Here is a 26564-nt window from a genome sequence, read left to right on the forward strand (position 1 = left end):
ATATATATACAGCTCCGACTACACACGATACAAAAGACCAAATGGTCTTAAACTGATGTTCGCGACGCAACAATCCTTTTCCATTTCTACCCCGTAATGATTTACCAAGTAAAAACAATCGTATCGTCTGGATGGATTCTATTGATGTTTATGATAATTCAATGCGACATATTCCAAAGTCCAGTGGCCCTGTATCAAGAAGAAAGTTCCTTAAAGCCATGGACCACTGATCCTTGTTCCTTAATCCCTGTACACTTCAAACTCATTATCTCCACTGTTAGTTAGTTAAGATTGAGTACTTTGCAAACTTCTCTCACGTAATCGAGAAACGTTCAGTAATTTGAACTTCTCCTCGTGCGGCATGTTCCTTGGTCCTATGTTGTATTTCGGTCCTTTCTTCGTTCTTCTGATAACCTGGAGACCAGACCTATACCACCAACTCGAGCTGTTGTGACTAGCGAGGTACTGATGAAGGTTTTGACGTTTTCTGATGGAGGTTTCTTGTGATCACTCCTTATGCTGATTTCCGAGCGGCTTCCATGTATTGTTTCGCGAATTTCAAATCACTGCTAATAATAACTCCCCGATATCCTTTACTTGTTGAAACTCCTCAATCACTTTTCCAAATAACCAGAGTTTCTCAGTTCGAATTTCGATCTTCAGAATGGAATACTTTCTATTATTCTAAGGCTGAAGCTCATTTACCATTTCTTTTTTGTTTTTCGAACCAGACTGGTAATCATAATTCGTCTAGTCATTCTGCTGCGTATCTACCTACCTACCTGCGTAGTAGTGACGTTAAAGGCAAACTTAAGAGAGTTTGCAAGTTAAACGTCTGTTCTGTATCGCTCAGATGAACTTAGCCAAGGACTACCCTTATGATCTTCATAAATGACATTCACACTTCAGAATTCCTGTCTTTTTTTCCCCCATCTAGTAATTACTCGTTCTGTTAGTCAGTCTGTCTATTATTCTGCTACATATTTCGATATCGTTTCCCGGGGATTCTAATCTATTCGTCAAAGATCTATTGTAAAACTTGACAAAGTCCTCTAATTATAATTTCTTTTTTTCATTTCGGGTACAATCGGATATTTCATACATGTATAAAAATCTATTTTTTTTCTTTGCTTTCCTTTTTTTTTAACGTAATCTCCGGTAACGTCAGGTTCATGAATCTACCAATCTGAAACCTGCTCAGTTGCAATCTACCGTCCTGAACTCCATTCAGTCAAATTCTACCGATACAGAACCATATTCAACCGCACTCTACCGAGGCTGATCCCTATTCACTTGCAATCCACTGTCACCAGCCTTATATTCCAGTGCAAATTCTTATTCTCTTTACTGGTTAACTTATTATCAAGAACTTTTATCACTCACAATTCGACAGTCACCTTAGGAGACATACATTTTTGGCATATTTACAACTTATATTCGCACTTACTTTTTCATCCGGGCTTACTTATGAGTCCAATCCACTAGGATTTCACTTAGATCAGATATGTTTCACATCAGTATCTATGATGACGTGACGGGCTTCCTAAACATACCCTCCCACAACTCTTAACATAAACGATGACATCCCAAGTTCCAATCTTATTCTCCTGAAAAGTGAGACTTGAAAGTCCTGATCAACGAGAACTTTTCATTGGTGGACATTCCGTTACCCGCCGCCCCTCGAGCACGACGGTAAGACACCTTCAACGCGACTGAGCACGACTGTTGAGCACGGCGGTGCGACCTTTCAGCACGATGGCCCGACTTCTGGCAACAACGACAGGACCAGTGAGCACGACTGTAAAACCCTTGAACACGGTCGTACGAACTTTCAGCACGATGGTACGACTCCTGTGGCGCACAACGACGGAGCACGACTGTATGACCCTTGAGGACGACGGTCATGACCCTGGTTTCTAAAAGCACGGTCTACAGGTCATTAGACCCAGCAGTCGTCCAGATGCGCTTTCGGGTCTTACCTAAGTCGTGGTCGAGGAGTTAGTTAAAGTACAAAGAACGACAGAGCTCGATGTTACACGGTCACACCCAGATAACACGATCCCCTGCAGTTCATTCTTAAGGCTCTTTCTTATCTGCAATGATGATGAAATCGCAGAAAATCATTTCCGACGCCTTCATCCCTCGCAACTTAGTTGGAGATGAGCTCTGCTAATACTTTTATCCGTATTAAGACGACGCAGTGACGCACTATCTCAATAGCTGAGGGTGGATGGAAGAAGAGGGGGGGTTCGGGTGCTCCTGTATTGGGGAGTTAACGGGTAGAAGGGAGACTCCTGTGGTGGGGGGTTTACGGGGGGAAGGGGTGGAGAGAGTTGGGTATTTATCTCCCCACCCGCCCAAGTTAATGGGGAAAGGGGTTGGGGAATAGGTTGCAACCAACGTGCTCAGACAGCAATTAGTGTAGTGGGGCAGTTAATGTTCCCTGCCCCTACTTATACTGTTTCCTTTGTTATATTAACGATCGTCTGTTAACTCTAATTGCCAGGCCTTCCCCTGCTGGCGTCTAATGACTTGTCGCCCCTCCTAAGACCAGCTAACTAGCTGATCATTAATCTTCGTTTTTATTCTGACGTCAGAACTAATGCAATTATCAATTTCAATATAAAGTGACTTTTATATCATTCTTTTTTTTTCTTTACCAAATCCCTCTTAAGATAAATTCTTTAAACCACTTCTCTATGATGTTTTCCTTACACTTTTGTCCTAAGGTATACTTTTTACATTATTGACCTGGAATCTACATTTTACAATGTTACCCAAGGATATAATCATCATGAGTTGCCTTAAGATCTACTCTTCATCCACACTTTTTCCTCGATATAATATGATAATTCTAGTACTGATAATTTCCTTTTTATTCTGGATTCACACACTATCTTCATATATATATTCTAGACCACTTTTTTTTTTACATATCAATATAATTACAACAATCTAATATTGTCTTATTTCATAAGTTCAAGAATCTGCTTTATAATGCTCAGTAGATCTAAGGCCCAGGGATCATGTTTAGATATATATGATGTAATGTAAACCATCTTCCACCTTACCCCGAGAACCGAACCCGGACCATATGTATGGCAGCCAAGTCTAAATATGTGATATCAGACATGTATACATTATATGGTTGATTATATATATATATATATATATATATATATATATATATATATATATATATATATATATATATATATATATATATATATACTTTTTTCTCAGGATTTTCATTTATATTTGGTCCTTTTTGTTACTGAACCAGCGATTTGCTTCCTGTTTCGTTACGATGGAAACAAGACACTTCTGTATAGTGAATTTCCTCGAAGAGGGATCTCGCGACGCGACCCACCATGACTTATCGTGAACGAGGTTACGACACGACCCACACTTGGCCTGGTGCTAACGGTCGCGACCTCACTGCGTCGACTCTTGCGAGTGTCGGTGTCCTCAACAGCTACTCTACCATCATCCGCTTACACGCATCGTCTTCAACACGATGACAAATACTTTAACTGTAAACGACACTTAACCAACATGCGGGCTCTTACTCCATCCCTTCATGTCGCATCTTACAACCAACAGTCGCAATTATACGACAGTGCGTCTACTCTTATCGTAATTCTATTGTCTTAGAATGTACCCCATATATGATAAGAAGCCTGATATATCTCACCTTTACACATTTTATGCACTTACATGACGGTTCTCCCCACGATCTCTTCCCCGGTCGCTACAATACATCCACGAATTATGTCATTTTTAAAAAGACGTGGAATCATCCCTTACAGTCAGCAGGGGGCGGCGCCCTCGGGGGTAGGAGGTGGAAGAAGCCCTTTCCCCCTGGCGGGGAGAGGAACCTAGTGGCTCGTATACTGCCTTAATATTGTCCTGTTGTTGCAGGCGGAGGGGGCCAGACCTCGTGAAATATTGAGTCCTCCACCACCGCTATCGTTAAAGTTGGCGCAGGTATCGCTTCCCTGCCGCCCGCCCCCTTCGCGGGGACGACCGCCAAGGCAAAGAAACATCTTCCTTTCACCAATTTACCGCTTAAAGCGTCCTCCCTGGGCCCAGGTACAGGGGTACAGTAATACAGCCGAGTTTCAGTACAAGCTTGTACTGCATGTAACCGCTTTTTACCCTCTTATTACACGTGATGAGGGAATGATATTACGGTTGAGTTCCCCCCCGAGTACTTCGCATGAATGCCAGCAGTCCAGGGCGATAAGTACAAGCATAAAGCACGACACTTCAGTCATTTTTTTTTCTTTTGCCACATCAGGTGTGAAGCAGTTTATACCTCACACTATAATTAAAGAAACGCAGTGGAATGCTTGAGGACTCACAACCTGTCATAGTCTTAGTGAGGGAGGTGGTCGGTCTGCTCTTTAACCGAGCAGGACAGGGTCGGGAAGACCTTATGAATCTCGTTCACCTGTGTGCCGATTATGTGCTGGAAATTATACACTCGTTTGTGGGGACAGTTCCATCGAGCTGCTTCTCCTGGTTTTTAACTGTGCATTACAACAACGGCGATGCAGTTACGTCTTTCGTGCCTGACTTGTTCATTAAGACCAGAAAAGAACACCATTACGGAAACTATGAACAGATTTATACATCATTCTACTGTTCTTCTGCGAACTGCTTGCATGTTCTTTAATTCTTAGCTGCCTCAATGACCAGCTATAGTTAAGGTATAACACGTGTCGCAATCATTCGTTCAATCAACGTAACAGAAGTTGTAAAATGCACGGAATGTTACGTTGTGAGTTGGTTACGTCTTACGTACGTAGGTGGATGTCGACCCATTTTGAGCACTCCTGTAAGGCCCAAGGGCGCAACGACGTGATGTTTGTGACCTGACCCTTAGGGGTCGAATCAGAGGTCACGTCATTATAACCAGATGGCCGTACCGTCACGTTCAAAAAGATCGACATTACATTACAGGGTCCTGACGGAGCGTTTGTCCATTCTTTGACCTTAAGTCGTTCATCTCTCTCTTTCAAAAAGACCGCTGGGTTATCATCATACGTCTTGATGATTTCTTAATAAGTGAGTGTTGGGCAACGCTCAGCGACTGTCAGTGATCAAAATAGGATTCCCAGCTGATTACAAGCGAGAACCTCGTTCTTCAACGTAAACATTCTCCCCCCTAGATGGACAGAAGCCCACCCACTTACATCATCACTGCACGATAAATGTAAATTCAAAACTTCAAAGAAAAAAAACGTGAGGGAAAAAAAGTAACATTTCCCTGCCTGAAATGAAGAAATATCGACAATGAAGTCTAGTCTACCCGGGCACAAACCTATGCGAAAACTCTAATATTTTTCATGTAAAATATGTAAGACAAATGTGATGAAAAGAAAAAAAAATCTAAAGATATTGTAGACTAGGGTTCACGTGGTGTTAGAATCCATCAGGAGAGGCACCGACAAGGTCTGTGTATTCATTTCCACACCGCCACTCCCCAGGGCAACGAGGATACTCGTCTCCCATTCAAGGCTTCGCTTTCCTGATAAATTCCGAACACCTCTGGAGTCCACTGCCCACCTGGAACATCCATAATATATGTACAGAAACTGAAATCGCACTGAAGGCCACCACCAATATCGCCTACAAGTCAGGGGTTCGGGTGGAAAGCGTTTAAATGTTTCACCAGCACCAGAGACCTGAAACATGTGTCGTATTTGGAGCAAGATACGAAATGGAATATCAGTCGGACTTGCAACCACAATCGGACTTGAACACGCATCGGCCTAGGACATGAGCAAGTCGGACTTGGAGATTAACCTGGAAGCGGAGACGTATCTTCCTGGAAATGGAAACCACGAACCGGAGAAAAGGGCTAAAAAAAACAAAACAAAAAAAAAAAACTCACAAACAAAACTCGAGACGGAAACTTAAATCGAGCTGAGAACGAGACGCGATCCATACTTAAAAAAAAGAACAGCATGGAAGAATAATTTTCTCATGATATCCAAGTGTCCTCTCAGTATTCTCTGGTCACCAAGCCAAAGCAAACTATATAACAGGGCGCTATGATGCAGAATGAAATACCTAACCTTCATCTGCATCGTCTATTATAAGAGAAACAATTTCATATGTCTCATCACAAGCTGTTACGTCTCATTCACACAGGTACATAAATACGTATAAGTCATGAAGAAATAAACGCGTAGGACGCTGGCGTGGCAATATTCCTAGTAACTACCAACACAAGTGATTTAGCTCCGGCAACATCTAGCCCGCTGCGATATTAAATCGACTCAGAGAGGATCAAATCCCCCATCCCATCTTCCTGCAGTTACCATATGGCGTCGACTGCTAAACCCACGCCAGCGAGAATCTGAACACTTTCCCCTCCCAAAAAGTGTAAGCCTTAAATCTATGCAGTCCCATCTGCTCGAGCATCCGATCGGATCCCTTATCCAGGTGGGAGCAGGAAGGAGGAAGCGCTCCGATCCTCGTCTTTCTCCGTGATGTGGGGTACAAATCTCTCTCGGCGATGACTGGGATTTGGCCGGCGGCCGCGTGTGATATATTGCTTCTAGATCTATGATTTACAGTAGCGTTAGGATGCGAGCTGTCTAACATACAGAGAACACTAACGTAACCTAAGCAGCTGCTACTTCTATGTAGATCTATGATTTACGGTGTTAGTTCGTGGACGATCAACCTAACTACCTAAACCACTGTCATCGACTGTCACACATTAATCGTTGGTGTTGTTACGCTAACATATACAGAAGCGTGAGGACCAGCGTTTTGCTCAATATGTTTGATGATGCAGGAATGACGAAGAGGAGGACCTCGTGAACATACGAAGGAAAGATAATATTCATACTAAATCAATGACAAAATCTAATACCAAATTCTGGATCACTGACAGGATACGAAATAGGAGGCCAACTCAATGTCATGTACGGAATGTGGACACGTCCTAATACTCAGTCACCATAAAGACATAAAGAATGCAGCTCGTATACCGCTCCCCATGAAGCACTATTTACCGAAATATGGAAACAAACGTGAGTTCTGGGCTAATGAAAACCAACCTAGAGCAAAAGAAAAACAAAACAACAACAGAAACGGCCAAAATGATGATCTGGCTCACAAAGGACGAGGTCCCTGGAAACTGACGAATCATTTTCTATTTTTTCATTTTCAGTTTATTCTGTTCTGTTCTTCTGTATATCTTTACTACACACTGCGTTTTCTTTGACCACTATTCACCCTGTCATATCTTCCACATCTATATATTCTTTTCTTCCTTTCTGTAATTTCTTAAACTTTCCTTTACTTTAATTTCTTGTGCAATGTGAGTGTACATTTTTAAGAGCAATAGGCACACACTACCGAAAACAATATCTTCCGTCGGCGTCGCTCCCCGTGCACACAGCCTTCATAAAGCCATTTCGAAAAGTGCTCACTGTACGTACTCACGCACATGTGCTTTGGGGGCGAGGGCACGTGCCATACAAATGTACGCCTCATCACTAGGATCTTTTGTGACTGTGTCTTATAAGTCACTATGAACAACACAAACTGAATCAAAGAACCTGAAAAGTGTTACTAAACTGCTAGACAATAGGATTATGAGTTGACCTTGAAACAAATAGATGTTAATACTATCGTTAAATATGAACACATAAATGTTGACGACAATTTTGTTAATGTATCTGGTGTACGAAGTTATCATTTACGTAATCATAAGTCTGTTGATTAATGTACTTGAAGCATGGGGTGTCCACATGACCGGAAGAGGTGGATGTTTGGAAGGAGAGATCCCACACGATCAAATAACCATCAGTGCTAAAAGCCGACCTTTACGACTTTACCTAAGAAAATGCTAAACACATCCTCAAAAGAACGATTAAATCCATTCCAGTATCATTTTCGAAAGAGGTAGTAGGTTTGGAACACACGGGACGGGAATATCCGTTATGATCTTTGGAGAGAAGAGATCCGGCTGTCTCTCTTCATGCATGACAATGCAAAGAACATATTGAAAGATTCGTCCAGCTTTCGCCTTGGTCAGCCACGAGCTAGTCTTTATAGACTGCCTAGCCGACCCCCCTTTTCGCCCCTTGTGAAGAACAGACAGGACAGAGATACCTTGTTAAACAGTCATACTAGCAACATTAAAACTCAGAACCGTCATTCGTGTAGATGTGGCAGAGCGAGCCACTCTGCTAATACACACACACACACACACACACACATACGAACCTGATGCTAGTCGTTTCGTTCCAATATGAATCCTCTGAGAGCCATAACTCTGTTGATTACACGATAAAACTCTTAACAACATAGCCAGATGTCTGCCTGATGAGACAGGGATGGGCCTTGAGGTACAAAAGGGTCCAGCCCACTTCCAGAACAGACGAAATCCAGTCTCTCACAACCCCCAAGTCCCCCCTCAGTCTGCACACCCGAATATACCTTGATTCTGTTACCAGCCCGGAGCTAATACTGGGAGTCTGGTGGTGGTGATGGGGTGGAAGGGGTGATGGGTTTCCTTAAGCACAACCTGCAGCTGTTATCGGCCCGACGAAAATATGTTTTCGCTTCTAGACTTTGGCATCAGTGATATGGGATCCATTTTTCAAGCCAGCAGCTCCAACAAAGAAGGGAAGACTTGAGTGCAACAAAGGAGCAAGCGCCGATGTCTCCTTCCCTACTTCTGGTGATAAAACTTTATTTATATATATATATAAATATATATATATATATATATATATATATATATATATATATATATATATATATATATATATATATATATATATCCTACCGTAAGACAGGTACCCAATTTACAAACCAACCCCTTGGGGAGCATGAACAGCCGGATGGATTGTGGACCGACTGCCACAACCAAAATTTGAACCCATATACTCGAAACCGGGCGGCATGTAAATCTAATACGATTAGCAACGATAACCACTACACCACAGAGGTTTATTATATATATATATATATATATATATATATATATATATATATATATATATATATATATATATATATATATATCTTTTTTCCCTAGGAGTAGAGGATTAAGAATACTAGTCTGTTTCTCCTACGTGGCGTATATGATGACTAACACTGGAAGGTACTGGAGGCCTGGAAACAGTAACCCCCACCCCCTTGTTTCGACTTTCCAAAGACAGGAACAGAAAAAGGAGCCAGACGAGGACACAGTCTCCTAGCCTCAGGCTGGGGTGTCTGAATGTGTGTGGTTATAGCAAGAATGGAAAGGGAGACATATGTGCTATGTATGCTGTGAAAAACCTGGGTATTCTGGATGTGACTTACAGAAAGTTGAACGGGAAGGAGAATAATGGTTGGGGAATGTCAAAGGGGCGAAGTCTAGGCTTAGTGGAGAGAGAGAGAGAGAGAGAGAGAGAGAGAGAGAGAGAGAGAGAGAGAGAGAGAGAGAGAGAGAGAGAGAGAGAGAGAGAGAGAGAGAGAGATGCACTGTGGGACTGTGCGAAAGAATGTAAAAAAAAAGAGGTCAAGATTAATGTGGGTTATAATGAAAGCAGGTTATGGGAGGTGGGTGACATTGCATTTAGAAGTGCGAGAGATGAAGATGAAAGATGTTTACTTTGGAAGGAACTGGGTGAGCGCTCTAACAATGTTGACGCAAAGTACCAAACCCAGCGCAAGGACGGGAAATGTAGCGATTGAGGGAATAATTAAGAGACATGGGTATAGATAAGAATAAGAAAAACTTGTTGAACTGTGTGCCCGAGAGAGGAGTGGTGCAGAGTGGTTTTAAGAGTGGTAGACGACGTGTGAACCATGTTTCCTTTAGGTAATTTGTGTTAGAAAAACCTGAAGGAACTGAGAGATCTGTATGTGGCTTTTACGGTATCGACGAAAACACATAATAGAAGGAAGTTGTTACAAATATATGGAGTGATAGGTAAACTATTAAATGCAGTGATGAGTTTTCACTGGGATAGTAATGAGGCGTGTGTGCTAGTAAGAAAGGAGGAGAGTGAGTGGTTCTCCACGAAGGTGGAGTCTGTGTCAAGAATGCGTGGTGTCACCATGGCTGTTTAAGCTATATGTGGATGGGGAGGTGAAGAAGGTAGATACAAGTGGGCGGGCAGGCGGAGGAGGCGGGGGCTTGGTACACGAGTCCTTTGCTGTTTGCTGATGACACGCCTCTGGTGGTAAACAGTGAGGTGTAGCATGAAGGAGGGAGGGACGAGAAAGGATGATTTGAGACTAGTTACGAAGACTAGGGGGAAGGTAACACCAAAAGAACGAGGCAACAGATGGAACCACAGGGGCAATGGTGAGTCAAAGAGTGAAAGAAGGGACTAAGGTCCTGGGTGCACTACGTAACATCTGGAAACAGTGGTCATTGTCTGCAAGGGTAAAGATGGGCATGTCTGAAGGTCCAGAAGCCTTGAGAATGCTCTCTGGACGCGAGTCTTGGGCAGTGAATGCAAAGGGAATGAAGATGGTCGATGTGTTGGGAGAGAAATTTCTGTGTGTGTGTGTGAGACGGACTGACCGTGTTAGAAAGGTGCGGTAGTAAATGCAATATGACTGAAATGGGCCGATCGAGGCCTGTTGAAGCGGTTGGGACAAATGGAAAGGTTAGGTGAAGACTAACTGACTGTAAGGATGTATGTGTCCCAAGTGTAGCGTACAAGAAGAAATGGGAGGCCGAGAAGATGACAAGATGGAGTGAAGGAGATTTATTTTGAGGCGGGAGGGGATTAGGATCTGAAACATTCAGGATTGGAAAGGCGTGATGAATTGGATCGATGTAGCATATAAGGGGTTAGGGGCTGTTCACCAGCTGAACCAGGGCAGATGAAGCAATGAATATAAACGATGGAGTGGTCTGTGGAGCTTGGAAGTGGATCTTGGGCTCTGGTTTCGGTGAATTATACACTACATCTAGACTCTGGATGTGTGCAAATGAAGCCATTGCTCGTTTGTTCCTGATGCTACCTCGCTAAGGTGGGAAAGGCATTAAGGCATACATGCATATATATATGTATATATATATATATATATGTATATATATATATATATATATATATATATATATATATATATATATATATATATATATATATATATATATATATATATATATATATATATCACTCAAAGAGTTGAAAGTATTATTTTCATGAAAACACCCCAACCCTTTATTCTCACTCCCTCTATCTCAGCAACTCCCTTCGCAGTACCAAAACAAAGTCGTACTTGTCCCAAATGCCCAACTTCCCCCCCGGGCCATTCAACACTCCCTCGTTTCCTTTTCCACGTCCTCCAGATTATTTCACCCCCCAACTCCAGTTTACACCACATCACATCGTACCTCCCCCAATTACGACATCGTTCCGTAAACTTTAGTGTCGAATAAGCCAGGGCTTATTTCGCTACTCTCTATTTACTCATCGACTTGACAAAGCCACTCCTCCTTCCTCCTTCCTCCTCCTCCTCTACCCTCACCATGGCAGAAATCCCAACAGCACTCACACCTAAGTTCTTTATTTTCTATTTTCTCTTCAGTAAAGTCCTTAATTATAGTATGGCAAGTCATTAAACTTTGCCAGACAGAACCGTCGCCCAAAACTTAGCAGTTGTGTTGATGGCCCTCAATGCAAGTTTCCAAATGTTAATTAATTAATGGATGCCTTTGGCCGTGGTGGCCCTACCCCTCCTCCCCGTCTTTTTTTTTCTTCCTTCTTTACCTGTGTCCCGGCTCTCTCTCTCTCTCTCTCTCTCTCTCTCTCTCTCTCTCTCTCTCTCTCTCTCTCTCTCTCTCTCTCTTTCTCTCTCTCTCTCTCGGCACTAGAAACAGAATAATAAAAGTTTGAATACCAGATGCGTAAATTACGAGATGAAGTTGTCCAAGTACCTGTGAAGCTGTGTACATTGTGTGTGTGTGTGTGTGTGTGTGTGTGTGTGTGTGTGTGTGTTATGTGTGTATGTGTGTGTGTGTGTGTGTGTGTGTGTGTGTGTGTGTGTGTGTGTGTGTGTGTGTGTGTATTATGTAGTATACGTATGTATTATACAAATATACATGAACAAACACCTAAATGATAATGTTAATACTCGCTGCGTGTTGAGCAGTCCTTCAGGTCTCCCAGAGCGGGCGTGGTGGTCATGGGGCGGGGTGTGGAGGGAGCGCCCACCCACGCCCATACCCTGCACCAGCAGGAGGGTTGGGGCCACATCTCAGCCCAGGCAGATATCACTGTGGTGCGATTTATCCAAGAAATTTTGTTCATCGATTCTCAACTTGTCATAACCGAATCAGACAGTCATAATGATAATGAAAAAATGATTTTTCAAAAATGAGGGGAAAAAAGGGGAAAAAAATATATATAATAATAAATGAAAGAATCTATGCATATTGGTACCGAAGGTAATGAGAAACAAACTCTCCATGCACGAGAAAAAAAAAAATTGGAATCAACCAGGAATGTTTTAAGGGAAGTGAGTTATCAATTCACTGCGTTTAAAAAACAGAATATACCAACATAATTTACAAGAACTGTGAGAAATGTGGTCGACCAACCAAACTGTGGAACTGAAAGGTCTTCATTCGACCAGAGGAAGCCAGAAATTATAACTGTCTTGATTCGTCCAGGAAGGAGAGAAGTAAATCATATTTATAATAATGATGTCTTAAAAATCATATTTTTTTTTTGTTTTGTTTTTGTTTTCCTCCTTCTTATACCAAGTTATACATCCATTAAAACAAACCGGTAGGGTAAATCATAGACAACTAGGAACATAACCAAGCGGAAATTATAGGCAGAAGGAAAAAATAACTTTCTCTTTTTTTTTTTACAACAGGCGGGTGATCTGTACCCTGCCCAGTCATATATAAGATCCATAACAGAAAAAATAAAAGGAATAACTAACTGAGTGAGCCATTAACAGGAATACTCAAGGCCATAATGAAAACTTGGAATATGAAACTAAGGCATAGCGAAGCCTGGCCGGGGTGATAGTCTACTTACCGGGGATTGTAGGAGCTCCAAAACTGACTACAATATGACATTATACAGACAGTGGGTTGTGGTAGTGGTTGGTTGGTGGTGGGCGTTGCAGAGAGACGGTACGGTACGGTACGTTTGGGTACAGTACGGTACGGATAGCGCAACAGATGCAGAACGCGTACATCACACGGACAGGAGGAGACGCCACAGAGGACAGACATGGGGGACACAGGGGGCTTTAGAACGGTGGCCATGTTCATCAACCCGGGCTCGCCACACCTCTCTCTAACACCCCCCACCTGCACCCATCTGCAGGAAGCTCCCTCCCCTCCCCTCTGGGAAAGGGGGGAGAGGAGGAGCACCTGCATCACCTGCGGGGGCTTTCTTGAGGAAGAGGGAAGGAGGGTAGGGTCAAATACGGCTCTCGTTATCACGTTATGACAACACCTGTGAGTCATCTACGTTATGGCCAAGCGAGTGACATGAGGCGACGGGCGTCAAGGAAATGAAGACTGTAGTGTGCCTGGCACCTGACAGAGGGCCTAGTAACCCTCTGCATCACCGTAATAGTGTGATTAGCCGCTGCGACAAGAGCTTCTAGCTCTTATCAACTGGTCCAGTAAGTCTGAACTCTGTGCATTAACAAGCTCTCCGTAGTTCGCGAATGTAATGACTTTGCCTCACACACACTGTACAGTAAAACTGACCGATCCTTATTACCGAGCCTCGCAACGAAGGGTCATAATCCAACCCTTAAGGAATGATACGAGAGCCTCTACGATTCTACGGGGATAAACTGGTTTCTAACGAGGCTTCCGTGAGCTTCTTTAACATCAAGTGAAAAGTGTTCGTGCCCAGCTGTGTGCACGAGTCGTCTACTGCTACTTCCAGCGTGCGCCGCGACTGGCAAAGAGTAATAATAAAAGTCACAAGTCAAACATTTCATGGAATAATAAACGTCATGGAAATCATTCAGATTCTGTAGAGTCGTCAGAAGGATTAAGCCACTGCTAACATGACAACACTTACTTTCACATACTTCCAATACCCTGCCACCTGGATAACCCCTTCCAACACTTACTTCCAGTACCTTACCACCTGGGTAACCACTGCCAACACATATTTACCGTACCCTGACACCTGGGTAGCCTCTACCAGCACTAACTTCCAGTACCCTATTATCTAGGTAGTCAGTCACTGCCAGCACTAATTTCCAGTCAGCTGGCATCAAGTCAGCTACCAACACTATCAGTATCCGAACACAAGGGTGACTCCCCTTCAAGCACCCCCAAGCATGCAGCCGCCTGGGTAATCCCTGCCAACAGTAAGACTTCCAGCTACCTCACCACCGGCATTCAACATCCCCAGCTCACATCTCACCGACGAATGAACTAATGAACGTAAACTTAACCAAGTTGCTGGTGTGGAATAACTTCATACGGAAACATCAGCAGACCGGTGAGTGAAGGTGTGTCAACAGACAGCGACACAAGAATCGAACTCATGGGACGAAATAACATCAACAATGAATCCCAGAATCTTAAGCAAATCTAATTGGACAGTTACCTATTGTTCTCAATGTAAGGTTTACCCCTCTTCTTAGAAGTAGAAAATTACTGGAAATTATAAGATAAAAGTCTGATCTCAAGATGGGAAAAAAAAGTAAATCCCTCTAGATGCACTTCTATACATGACTGCGGAGAGGGTAGAAGAAAAGTCAGCCTCTCTAAACCAACCATATCACGGCTCAGAGCCGAATCATTCGCAATCTTAAAATCCTCCTATTCATGGAAAGGGAAAGACTCAAGTTTTTGAAGAGGGAAAAAACTTATATGCACAGATAAATCTGTCGTGGAAGGAATAAAGACTATACAGGGAGAAAAACTAGCACTAATATTTTCTCTGGTCGTATATATATATATATATATATATATATATATATATATATATATATATATATTCTTTCACGAGGCACCACCGACTGGACTCAACACCCTTACAGGCTGTTCCTAATGAAGCAGAAGGCCTGAATACCAACAAACACACACATACACAGTCATCAGTCTCCAAGTGTAAGAAAGCAGCCATTAAGCAGCACACTGCATGATCAACTCCACAACTCCCAGTCCACAGTCCACCAGGAAACGCCCGCCCCACCTCACTCACTGGAATCATACCACAGTGACAACCAGGCCCGACCATGAGCCTCCGCTGTTGTTACCAGGGGGCGGCGCCCTACTTGAGGTGACGACGTACGCGAATATCGCCGCTACTACTGTTACTCAGGGGTCTGTGACACTGGGCTTCGTGAGGCCTTTCACACACGCACTATGTGAATGGGGAAAGGGACAAGTGAGCGTATGAACTATACTAAACACGTGCAATGCTTCTGAATGAGACCAGCGCTGACTTTACCGGCAGATCTTGTGGAGATCAACGTTTTACAGGATGGGATGACCAAATCATGAGTAATGCTACGGGTTTCTTTTTATTTCGATCCGAACACTTTCGGTCTCAACGTAACCTAATGTATGCCAGGTGGTACTGTACTGACCATGGGAATTCGGGAAAATCTCAAGCAAAGAACAGTCATTAACGCAGTGAAATTACGCAACGTCATGAAAATCATTTCCACTGGTCGGAGGAAAACAGGAATATACCGTGCATCAGAGAACCATGTCCTCACGCTCACGCGGGCGGAGAGGACCCTTGCGGGGCCTCACGCTGGAAGTAGCTGATTGGCAGAGTGGTTAACCCAACCTACCGTGCCTGGTGTGTAACGGTGTGGTGGACAAGACTACAACGTGTTGAGAACTGGCTTTTATTCGGTGGGGGACGGGGAGAAACGGGGTGGCGGGGGGAGTGCCCTGGTGGTGATGATGGTGGTGGTGGTGGTGGTGGTGGTGTTGGTGGTGGTGGTAGAGGAGGAGACGGCGGCGTCGGGGGATATAAATGGTCTAATATACAAGTGGAGGCTGGAGCCATACGCTAGAACACGGACCAGGTCACCAATAACACATCTCACACTTGTGTCACAACAGCTAAGGGGCACAGCCACGGCCGGACTTCACCGCCTACATCTCCTAAGCCGAGAACCTCACAAAACAGACTGGTGGAACTCCAGCCTTGAGAGATGTCGCGGGACAGCTCCTTCCTCGGCTCGCACTCTTCTTTTGCAACCTGCACAAGGTTCAACTGGTGCCACACTTGCAACACGCGCTACAAACTTGCAGTTCCATTAGCAACCGATCTACGGTATCAAATGGTGCTTGCAATTAAGTCAAATGCTAACTTTACAGCTGGGCCGAACTCACATCCTTCTGGTCAGACTAAATCACAAAAATTCCAATTCTTATTCTTTTTTTTTCATGAGCTATATATATATATATATATATGTTCATATATATACATATATGTCTCTCTTTCTCTCTGTGAGGAAACTTACACTTTTACCAATTTCTTTAATGACATTAAGAGACACGAGAGATTAGTAATTAATTATACATCTATGATTATATGAAGAAAAGGAGATTAAGTCAGACTTTCCACTACAGGTTCTACACATCAAAAACACAACATCTGTGAAGGTAGTACAGATAGGCTTTGGCAGTAGTAGCTGTAGCAGCAGTAGTAGTAGTAGTAATAGTAGCAGTAGTAACAGTAGTATACAAGGCGTGAACACAAACCAACATATTCTACAAGGTTTGTTGTGAGGGGCTCCAAGTTAGCTCTTGTTGTTTTAAGTCAGAGAGTGATGCAAGGCACTGACACCCAACCACCAGTGGATCGGCTGCCCAGCTATGAAGCAACCACTAAAGATATTACTCTACGTCAAGAAAACTACTGATCTTTTTTATTCTTTTTTTTTTTTTTTTGGCATTCACACACATACTACTCTAGGATGATGGGTCTGGCATCTGATGAAACACATGACCCTCACCCAGGTTGCTCCTGGCATTATGTGATCTGGGGAAAAAAAAAATATCTGAAGATATGAACGCCGAGCAAATAGGGATCTGCTAAGGGAAGATAATGTCTGCCATTAATGGAGATTTGGCATTCAGACCAAACGGCAGGGAAGACCTGCTCAATCGACGGATGATTTCTAAAGTAACTGTGAGAGAGAGTGAGAGTGAGAGACTCGCTTTCTCTCTCTCCTCCTCTCGTCTCTACTGCCAATGAGCAATATCTGGGTTTAATCATGGGTTTCTTAAAATGCCAGTCTTATCTTATACGAGGCCTTCTTTTTTTTTCTCTCTCAATCTGTGTTTAATGATGTCAAGAATATATATATATATATATATATATATATATATATATATATATATATATATATATATATATATATATGAAAAATTCAGCTTTAAACTTATGACAAAAGGATGGAATAAACTCTACATCATTAGCCTGATCTCAAAACAGTGATGGGGGGACAATTTATCTTTTAACTTCTCATGTGGCTAAGAAAAAAGAAAATATATATATGTAAACTGTTTAACAATGGTGTCAAAAGTCTCTGGAGGGGGGGGGGGGGGGACTTCGGGGGGGAAAACAAGTACTTTAGATCGTCCGATACTGTTGTGGTGAACCCGGGAATTACACATGACAGTTGAGGGGGGGAGGTTGGTGTGGTGATTGCACTACTGTTGACGTGGGGTGGTGGGTTCGTGTGGTGAGTGCACTACCGTTGACGCGGCAATGACCATCACTGCAAATGTTCTTTTCCTCGCCAAGTCCTTCATCTACACAACATATGGGGAAGTCTTTCCTCTTAGGTGCTAATTCTCTTTCCCGTTATAATCGAAAAGGGAAGGCAATTATCCGTTTATAAAACAAAACAAAAAAAAAAACGTTTAAATGTCAAAAATGTGCGATTAAATATTTTTTTTTTTCTATCCTTGATCTACTTTGTGACATGAAATGTGATAGAGATGTCGGTGTTTCTAGCATATGCCTCAACATTACATTATAGGTAAGACAGAGATTCTTAATTGCTAAAAGAGATCATCCATTGCGAAGCCTGGTCACGCGTGTCCATAAGGCTCTCTCATCTCGCCTCTGCCCCTCGTTAACCCTGAGCATCTGGCCTTATCGACACGCCCGCACCAAGCTCCCAAGGGCTGATCTATGTATCATGGTACAAAGGCTTCAGTGCAACTCTTCTGCAGACCAAACTACAAGCCTGAGCGCCTGATCCGGACCCGGCTCGTCCTACCTACCTCCGCTCGCACCGACTGACTGATTGAGTGGGCTCTAAGAATGTATATGTATGTGACTGTGCTCAGTATATATATATATATATATATATATATATATATATATATATATATATATATATATATATATATATATATATATATCATGATCTTTCATTTCTCACATTCAGCTACCTTTTCTATTTTTTTTTCTTTCAGCGAAAATGACTGTTTCATGAACCCCTCCGAATCACCTCGCACTACAAAGAGGATCGACGACCATACACTCTCTAAGCATCCATTCATTCTTTAACCCCCACTGAAGCTTCGAAGCTTCGAGCCACACCAGCGCCGACCTTCACCAGTTTCACCTGCCTTATGACCAACATGGACGTCACATCTCTTAAAAAGGCTTTCCTGTACATGCCTTTCGTCACACCCGAGACATTCGTTTGTCGCATCTTGAGTCTTTACGCCAGTTTCTCATTGCTTCCCAATACACACAAGTCATTCAGCAATGCTCTCATCTCTCGCCGTTTCTCCATATGAAAATGCCACCTTCACATCCATAAACAAGAATCAGAGGGGAAAATCCATTAAGGAAGAATCTATAACTCTAAAAAAGAATTTCCATATGTTTTCTCTCAAGAGATTTCCAGCTCTTCCCTACAACTACTCTTATTTTCAAATTCGGCTTTATTTATGCCCTCCATACAAGACATTATTTACCAAACGCCTAAACTATCATAATTTGTAATTCCTTCCTAAAAAACTGATAACGAAAATAAGCGTCACTTTTCTTCATGAGCGAGATCCTTCACCTTGAACGAAAATAAGCGTCACTTTTCTTTAAAAGCAACATCCTTAAACTTGTATTCCTTTCAACATCCTGCTCTTACACACACATCACAACAAGCTCCCCGCGATTCCGTCCGGCTTCTACTCTGCCTCTGTTAGCAGAGAAGCAGCAACGTCTGCTGTGATCAACTACTGTAACTTTCACTCTGCTCTAAAACTGTGCTGTGGTACCGCACACTCCCGCACCTCATTCTTCTCTACTTGGTTTCCTCCGTCCATTACTGTAATAACACGTTACGCATCACTGACGCACTTCCGCATCCAAACTATTCACGTCGTTTTCTTTACACAAATGTAGTGCCTGCTTCCGTTAGAGGCATCTATATGCCAAGTACGAATCTCCTTCACACGTCATTAAGGCGTCAAAACTTCCTCAGGTCCTTATCTATTCACTTCATAACCAGGCTTCTTTTAAATCCATTAAAGCACACACCATTTTCCACAATCTGCTGAGGTGCAGAAATCCTTTGTGCACACAGCCTCCTGCTCACTAAGTTCTCTTTACTACCCGGCTACAAAGGGTTCCGTGGTTGTCTCAACGCGATTATGAAGTCTCACCTGCAATGCTGAGAAAACTTATTCCTTTGCAACTCTCGGAGCATTGTTTGCTTGTCTTACATTGACGACTGATCACTCACATCCTTCATCCGGTGTCTGGAACACGACCATATCTCCAGTCTTGTTCATTCCCACTCTCCCATTCAATTAGTAGGACCTTCAATCTCATCTACTATTCACCAAACCAGCCATATCCTTCGGCTCTTCCAGTCTCTAGGTGTATCACTACACCACAAAGCCCCATACATACGCCCCATACGTACCTCACACATCCCTCTAGTCCATAATAATGATGACCTGACATCTAAGTGCACCTCTCCTACAGCGAACAGTCACTCTCGTCTGGCATATCGTTATTCTCCACCTGAACACCTACCTACTCACCTCCTCTCGACATTACTTACTTTTTTCAAAAATTTTTAAGTTTTCACATTTCAAGACTGCTTCAGAATTATTTCATGTGGCCATCATGTTGTACACAAGGCCATGTATTCTTCACCCCTTGACATTATTTCTGGAAAACTAATTTCCTACATCCAAAATTTTTTCGTCATACAAACGAACTCCCTCACGTCTTCATTCCATCATGCTGTTTCTCTCAACCCACATCAACCTTACACTTCCACATGTCTCTGTGGACGCCTCACCTGTGGCATTCTTGATAAGACATATCAGTCCTAGGCAGAGCTGTGGTTTGAGGTAGAAGCCCTCCGAAACCATCGTAGGGTAAACGTAAGGTAAGGTTAGGTTTAAGGTCCCACACCGAGCTGTTGGGGTAGAAGACCTCAAAATGCATGGTGAGGTAAGGTATACACAACACCTCGACTTCATTACATACCGCGTCGCCAGCATTCCTCAGCTTTCATCCAACTTGCGTCAAACCCGACTTCATACTCTCATTCATCAAAGCGTTGCAACTTCCACCATCCGCGCTTTCCCTTTATTGCAGAGAGTCTTTGAACATCCACATGACGAAGATAACCTACTCATCACCAGGAACAGTTGTGTCTATATCACATCCTTAACATACACTTGGTAAACTGTACCTATCGTATGTATACTTCCTGTGTGTGTGTGTGTGTGTGTGTGTGTGTGTGTGTGTGTGTGTGTGATGCGGGGACACAGGAGGGCGAGCCTGGGTATGGGAGGCGAGTGACGTCACACAGTAGCAACGTTTGTACAACGTTTGTCTCCACAATAGACACTGTGATCACCACACAAACATCTGGTAACCATTACATCGTTACTATGACTCTTAACCTCTTCAGTGACCATCAAAAACCACTTGCTGAAAGAAAACAAATGACATTGCTGTAACTGCCCAAAGTCGTACATACATGACCTTTCTTTTTTTTTTTTTGAGGGTTGGGGACATTGGTCATAAAGGGCGACTGTGGCGGAACCATGGTCTGGAGGGATAAAGCCTTACTGGACAATTGATCAATGGAATCCACACTTTCATTTATTCATTTCATTCACAGAGTGATATTTTACACAATGAATTACAAAGGATGTAAATTAGAAAAAAAAAATCACTAATGAAATTAAATAACTTGTTTTGAACTCATGAGAAACAGCAACATAAATACCCCTCCAGAATTTGGTCTTAAAATAGTAATACAAAAGAAAGGGGATGAGGAGGAGGAGGAGAAGGAGGAGTAGGAGTAGGAGTAGGAGTAGGAGTAGGAGGAGGAGTATTAGACAAACTTAAAAGAGTCTGGGAGGTGGAGTAGGAGGAAGGAGAGGGTGGGAGGGAGGAGAGAGAAATACACAGACAGAGGAGGAGGAGGAGGAGGAGGAGGTGGTTAGGTTTTCCTTTTCGTTAGGCTCTCCTGGGGGTTGGAGGGGATGGTCTTTAGGGAGGGAGGTTCCCGGGAGGGTAGGGAAGCGGGGAATGAGTAAGGGGAGGTGTGAGGAGTGAGTGGCAGAGAATCAAGCGAGATGTTGAGCAAGGAGAAAAAGGAGCTGTGAGAAAGTAAGGAGTAGTGGGGACAGAAGGTAACGAACGTCAGCGTCGTACTCCCTCTGGGGCTGAGGAACGTGTGGTTCTGTCAGATGGTCGGCGACCTTCAGCTCTTGGTAGCTTTACTCGCATTTCGTCTATGGTTTTACCGGTAATTAGCTGTGGCAGGTGACACGCCTGACTCTGACGCCGCACTCATAATTTCCTCCGTCGTCGAGAACTTGTCTTAAAGCAGAACATTACAGACGTTCTTTGGGTTTTCACTGCCTCTACGTTGAACCTTCGGGACATGACGATTATGGGTAGGAAGTACAACGGGAGGCTGGGGTTGAATAAGAGTGTTTGCTTCGCTGACCACAACAACCAAGCAAATAATGTCTTTCTGGTAGTTCGCGCTTGTATAAACAACCACAGTCTGGTATTCAGTGAATATTACTCATATCCACACTCATACTGTCACTCAGTTTCGTGAAGACAGAGTGTATACTTTATTGGTTTATTACCCTCAAGAGACTGATAAAAAGAAAAAGTACAATGAACATTAATGGTGTCGTGAGACACGTACAACAAGATTCTACGAGCAATTATCTTACTGGGTCTCCCATGCGTGTGGTTTAGAGTTATGAAATGCCGTCGCTACAAAACATACTGTACGACATGACATATGACACATGACATGTACAGAATAGCTGATGTGGAGATGACGATGAACAGACGATCGCTGAGTTATTTACGGTCAAATCGAACAATCACTTCATTACTCTGTTCATCCCAAACGTCCGAAAGTTCCGCCTTGTCTGTAAACTAATACTATGCTGTGAACCGACCACTAAAAGCTGTATGGACAGCATTTTCAACAGCGCTCTGACGACTCGAAGCCAAGTAGAAGTAATACTTTTGGCGTGTAGTGGAATCCAAGCTTGGCGGACGCGAATTCTTGAGTAGAAGATCGTAAACTTGGTGGCCTTGGGCTTACCGGTAGAGATGAGTTCGCGGGTTCCATGTGAAAGCTGGCAGGAGGAAACGAAGGTAAAGAAGGAAGGGACATATGAAGTAGGAAAAGGTGGGAGAGAAGATGGGCTGCCGAGGACGAAGGAAAAAGGAACCAAGATGGACAAAGACTTCTGCCTTGGGGGAAGTCACAGGCTTCAAGGTCTTAACAATGTTTTCAGGAGGGGAAGTGAGAAAGACACGAGGAGAGAGACGATAAGGGGTGTCATACGGAGGAGGAAGGTGATGAGAGAGAGAGAGAGAGAGAGAGAGAGAGAGAGAGAGAGAGAGAGAGAGAGAGAGAGAGAGAGAGAGAGAGAGAGAGAGAGAGAGAGAGAGAGAGAGAGAGAGGATGTGATGGGAGACGGGAGGAGAGGAACAGAGGGACAGACGGGAGGGAGGAGGACTTGGGTGTGACGGGAGGGGACGGGAGGGCACCAACAGAGCGGGAAGGATATACCTAGAGGAACAGAATATCAAAACAAATCTCACTTCTGGCTGAACGTCTTCTAGTATGATTACTACAATAATACTGGCCAGGCGCTGAGCTCACGCCTCACCCTGGGTCTGTTTATAAGGAAGACCTGCACCTAGGAGGGAAGATATAAAGAGAACATACCTCACCCGTTTTCTGTATCAATGTTACATTTACACCTTTTATCTTTTTTTTTTTTTGGCCTACTTGAAAAGGTTATGATTTTCAAGATAACCCCCAGGAGAGCTATGGTGAGGTTACTGGACACATCCCAGAGGCTTTGCTGTCTCTGAGCCATTCACAGACGTTATGACATACGTGAGTATCTAACTACAGTCGATTTAAATCACTTACTAGACTATCCTCAAATTGGGATGTGACCAGTGACTCAAACTGACCACATATGACAAAGACACACACACACACACACACCCACCCACCCACACACACACACACACACACGTATGCATACACCTACACAGACAGATACATACACACAGGCACACATACACCAACTAGAAGGGTCTACGAGAGCAACGCACTGCCTACATTACCTTTCGCTATACTCGTCTTTCTGGGCGAAGCTCTGCACGCTGGAGTCCTCGATGATGAACTTGACGCGCTGGTAGAAGGAGGCGGTGACGGCGGGCGGCTGCTTCCTCAGGAGGACCTCGACGGGATCACTGGACACCATGCACATGACGTGGTCGATGCAGGCGTCGGTCGAGCAGCACTCAGAGTCGGAGCAGTCGACCAGCCCGTCTGCGGCAGACACGTCACACAGTCAGGGTTAACACACGAATCAGAAAAGATCAGAATGCTATGCATGAGGTGTGTGTGTGTGTGTGTGTGTGTGTGTGTGTGTGTGTGTGTGTGTGTGTGTGCACATAAAAGTAAATATACACGAGTGTACAACCCTCTCCCTGTAACATACAAATAGTAATCAGAAATAGTAATGATACACACACACACACACACACACACACACACACACACACACACACACACACACACACACACACACACAGACGCACATACACACACGCGCGCGCACACACACACACACACACACACACAGTTAGACAAATTACATCCACAATAAATTTTCTATTAAACGTGTAATGGACAATTAAACCGATTTAGTGTGACGTTTTTGGGCAGGGCTAAAAATACGGCCCGTGTTATTGCTTTCATGTTACCCGGATGATCCCATCCGGCAGCCACACACTATACACCTTCCTTCACGAACACACACACACACACACACACACACACACACAACCACACTATACATATATCATCACACATCACTAGTACCACTCTCATGGGGCCACTGTGTTTTCTAGGCAGCTCTCCACGCAGGAGCGAGGTAAGGTGGGGCTCCTTTTGAGTGAGAGGGGCCCGCGACGATGCTGTATTCTTCCTCGTCTAGTGACGATGATACAGCCTGGACCCATGGTGGCTTCTCGCTCCAGGTGTTACCACATGCAGGTGGTGAGTCCGCTAACTGATGAGGTTAGGTTAGGTGAGGTTAGGTTAAGAGTATGCATAACGCAATGAAAATATTCACACATCAAGTACAAAAATGAATTGAATGGCAAACATCTGAAATTCACACGTCACCAAGACAGTAAATATGAATATATAAACCGATGGGGCTATTCTCTGAACCTACCAACCCACGTCTTCATCACAACAGTTCTGACACGAAATTAGGTTAAGCACTGAATTCTAAAATGTTGAAACTAGTCTATAAGAGTCTTAGTTAAAAGAAAACTTTTAATCAAAATAATATATATATATATATATATATATATATATATATATATATATATATATATATATATATATATAAACATATATATTATTTCTCAAAGCAACGTTTTCCTCATTAACACAAATTCTTCTCAATAACAGGTTGAAGAGACGATACACAGAAACCCACTAAGGTTATTCCTTTCTTTGTTCCAATACATCATCGACTCCACTCACAGGAGGCCCTGCTCCCCCCTGGCTCCGACACACGTTAATCGATCACCCACGAGTTATACTCTACATGGCCTGGAACTCTAGGCGGTGCAAGGTAACTGTGCGAGCCGCCGATGAGAAGCAAATAAAAGAAAATAATAATAATATTTCATACTTTGAGACGACCCCCACTTGTGTCTCCGCCTCGCCAGCACACCGAAGTCTTCAGGGCCGTTGTAAATTCATTTGTTTACAAGGGGACCGGACCACTTGTACACCTCAGGGCGGAGTGTGTCTTAATTCTAAATAAACTTTTGGTCGTAGCTTTAGTTTTGAATATTACTCTGAGGCTTGAGGGTGACGCTCGCTGAATAACATTTCTGTGCCTAACGTAAGGCACGAACACACACACACACACCACACACACACACACACACACACACACACACACACAAGAGAAAAATGAAGAGCTAAACTTGATATAATCCCAGTAATCACAGACAAAACAAAACGAAGTTAACAAAGGATAATGAGTAAAGTTTCCGTGTCAGGCTCGAGTTTAAGAGCGAGATAACACAACAAGTTAAATTAGTTAATACAGGAACAAAAAGAGATTAACATTTACTGACACTGTGAGGATAATGGTCGGTACCAGAGTTGTAGAAGCTGCTTGCAAGTAAAAATAGTGTACACACACACACACACACACACACACACACACAGGTATTCCCTGCGTGTCGTAGAAGGCGACTAAAAGGGTAGGGAGCGGGGGAGCAGGGGGCTGGAAATCCTCCCCTGCCGTTTTTGATTTTCCAAAAGAAGGAACAGAGAAGGGGGCCAAGTGAGGATATTCCCTCTAAGGCTCGGTCCTCTGTCCTTAATGCTTCCTCGCTAACGCGGGAAATGGCGAATATATATATATATATATATATATATATATATATATATATATATATATATATATATATATATATATATATATATATATATATTCAACACTTGTACAAATACAGTGAGCGTCCCCAGCGAGCAGTATAGGTCTTACTACTGACTGATATGCCCACACCAACAAGACAATATCTGCCCCTCGCTGTCACCCATCATGGGACGATTGACGTCAGGGAGGTGAACCTCTGGGTATCGAACAGCCGAAGACAAAGACACTATCATCATACATTCTCTTCTCCTAATGACCAGATAATCTGTATCCCAAGAACAATACTTTTAACATTTCTTTTTTTTCTTTTTTATTTCTTTGCCTTCTCTTTAGTGTTCCTCGTCGTGGCTTGACACAGTCGGCTTTTTCTGTGTCGTTCTGTGTCTGTTAAATATCGACCCGAGGGACTTTTTGAAATTTCGTCCTGGCTTGTGACAATGATGACGTGACGGATTATCATACTTGCTGAATGATTGATCCATATAAAGAGATAGACAATGATAGATAAATATGGAGAGAGAGAGAGAGAGAGAGAGAGAGAGAGAGAGAGAGAGAGAGAGAGAGAGAGAGAGAGAGAGAGAGAGAGAGAGAGAGAGAGAGAATCATAAATTCCAGA

General features: G+C 43.3%; 1 protein-coding gene across 5 annotated transcripts in view; it reads right to left on the reverse strand.

The window, feature by feature from the left end:
• The window catches only part of LOC139752068 (teneurin-a-like), a 1037677-nt gene that overhangs the window by 145039 nt on the left and 866074 nt on the right, over nt 1-26564 (reverse strand). For 4 of the 5 annotated variants that reach the window (XM_071667907.1, XM_071667905.1, XM_071667909.1 and 1 more), the window contains 2 exons: nt 23598-23805; nt 13026-13052 (listed from right to left, as the gene is read on the reverse strand). In XM_071667907.1, the coding sequence (XP_071524008.1) occupies nt 13026-13052; nt 23598-23805 (235 nt within the window). The remainder of the gene's footprint in view (nt 1-13025; nt 13053-23597; nt 23806-26564) is intronic. The other variant, XM_071667906.1, reaches the window with a different exon arrangement.

The sequence above is a fragment of the Panulirus ornatus genome, chromosome 12, assembly GCF_036320965.1.
Source record: "Panulirus ornatus isolate Po-2019 chromosome 12, ASM3632096v1, whole genome shotgun sequence".
Lineage (NCBI taxonomy): Eukaryota > Metazoa > Arthropoda > Malacostraca > Decapoda > Palinuridae > Panulirus > Panulirus ornatus.